Source organism: Plasmopara halstedii, assembly GCF_900000015.1.
Source record: "Plasmopara halstedii genome assembly, contig: Scaffold_816, whole genome shotgun sequence".
Taxonomy (NCBI): Eukaryota; Oomycota; class Peronosporomycetes; order Peronosporales; family Peronosporaceae; genus Plasmopara; species Plasmopara halstedii.
In genome coordinates, this window is record NW_020187732.1 from 325,809 (window position 1) to 326,663 (window position 855).

The 855-nt window shown below is 41.8% G+C and overlaps 1 protein-coding gene across 1 annotated transcript; it reads left to right on the top strand.

Moving 5' to 3' along the window:
• Positions 1 to 88: 88 nt before the first annotated feature.
• On the top strand, positions 89 to 493 carry PHALS_14023 (ammonium transporter family; the record flags this gene model as incomplete). Its single annotated transcript, XM_024729752.1, has 1 exon — positions 89 to 493. The coding sequence occupies one exon, from the start codon at positions 89 to 91 to the stop codon at positions 491 to 493; it is 405 nt and encodes a 134-aa protein (XP_024580098.1).
• Between the last annotated feature and the right edge of the window lie 362 nt (positions 494 to 855).

The following is an 855-nucleotide window of genomic DNA, read 5'->3' on the forward strand; positions in this document are numbered from 1 at the left end:
AATAACACCAGCTTGTGGTTACGTGTACCCTTGGGCAGCGGTGATTTTTGGTGTAGTAGGAGCAGCCACTGGTTTCGCGGCTATCTTGATGAAAAAACATTTACGCTATGACGATACCCTCGATTCATTTGCCATTCACGGCTGTGTTGGCGTCATGGGTGGCCTTATGACTGGCCTGTTTGCCACATCAGATGTAAATCCGAACATCAAGAATGGCGCATTTTACGGTAATGGCGAGCTATTTCTCCATCAATTGGTATCACAGATTGTAGCCGCAGCGTATTCATTTGTGGTGACGATAATTCTTTTGTTCTTGCTGAAGATTACAGTCGGGTTACGTGTAGATGGAGACAAGGAGGTGAATGGTATTGACATTAGCTACCATGGCGGTCTCGCATATGACTATAGGGCTCATGAAAGTACAACAAAGGCGGAGAAAAGGGGATCTAGCGAGTTTGCACTTATTGGGGTCCCACCCTTTACACTTTTGTAATTACTATATAAAATCTGCTTATTTGTAAGTGAGAAGCTTGTGAAAATAATAATTGTCATTGCTTGAAGTTTTGGAATAAATAGATGAAGGAGTTGCAATGGGAACTCCGCGGTCTCGAAGAAAGCCAACCTTTTAGCCTCGGAATTTCACTCAGTTACAAAAGTAGGAATTATCGATCACACTTATCCCCGTGAATGCTTTCTAGAATGAATCTTTATTACTTCGCAGTTGAGTTAATTTATGATGTAAAACAAAGCAATCGATGATACAAATAGTCTTTGTCGCGTGGGGTCTGCAAACGCATTTTACATAGAAGCCTTGCGTACTGTAAATATGCCTACTTTACTACAGAGAGCGAGATT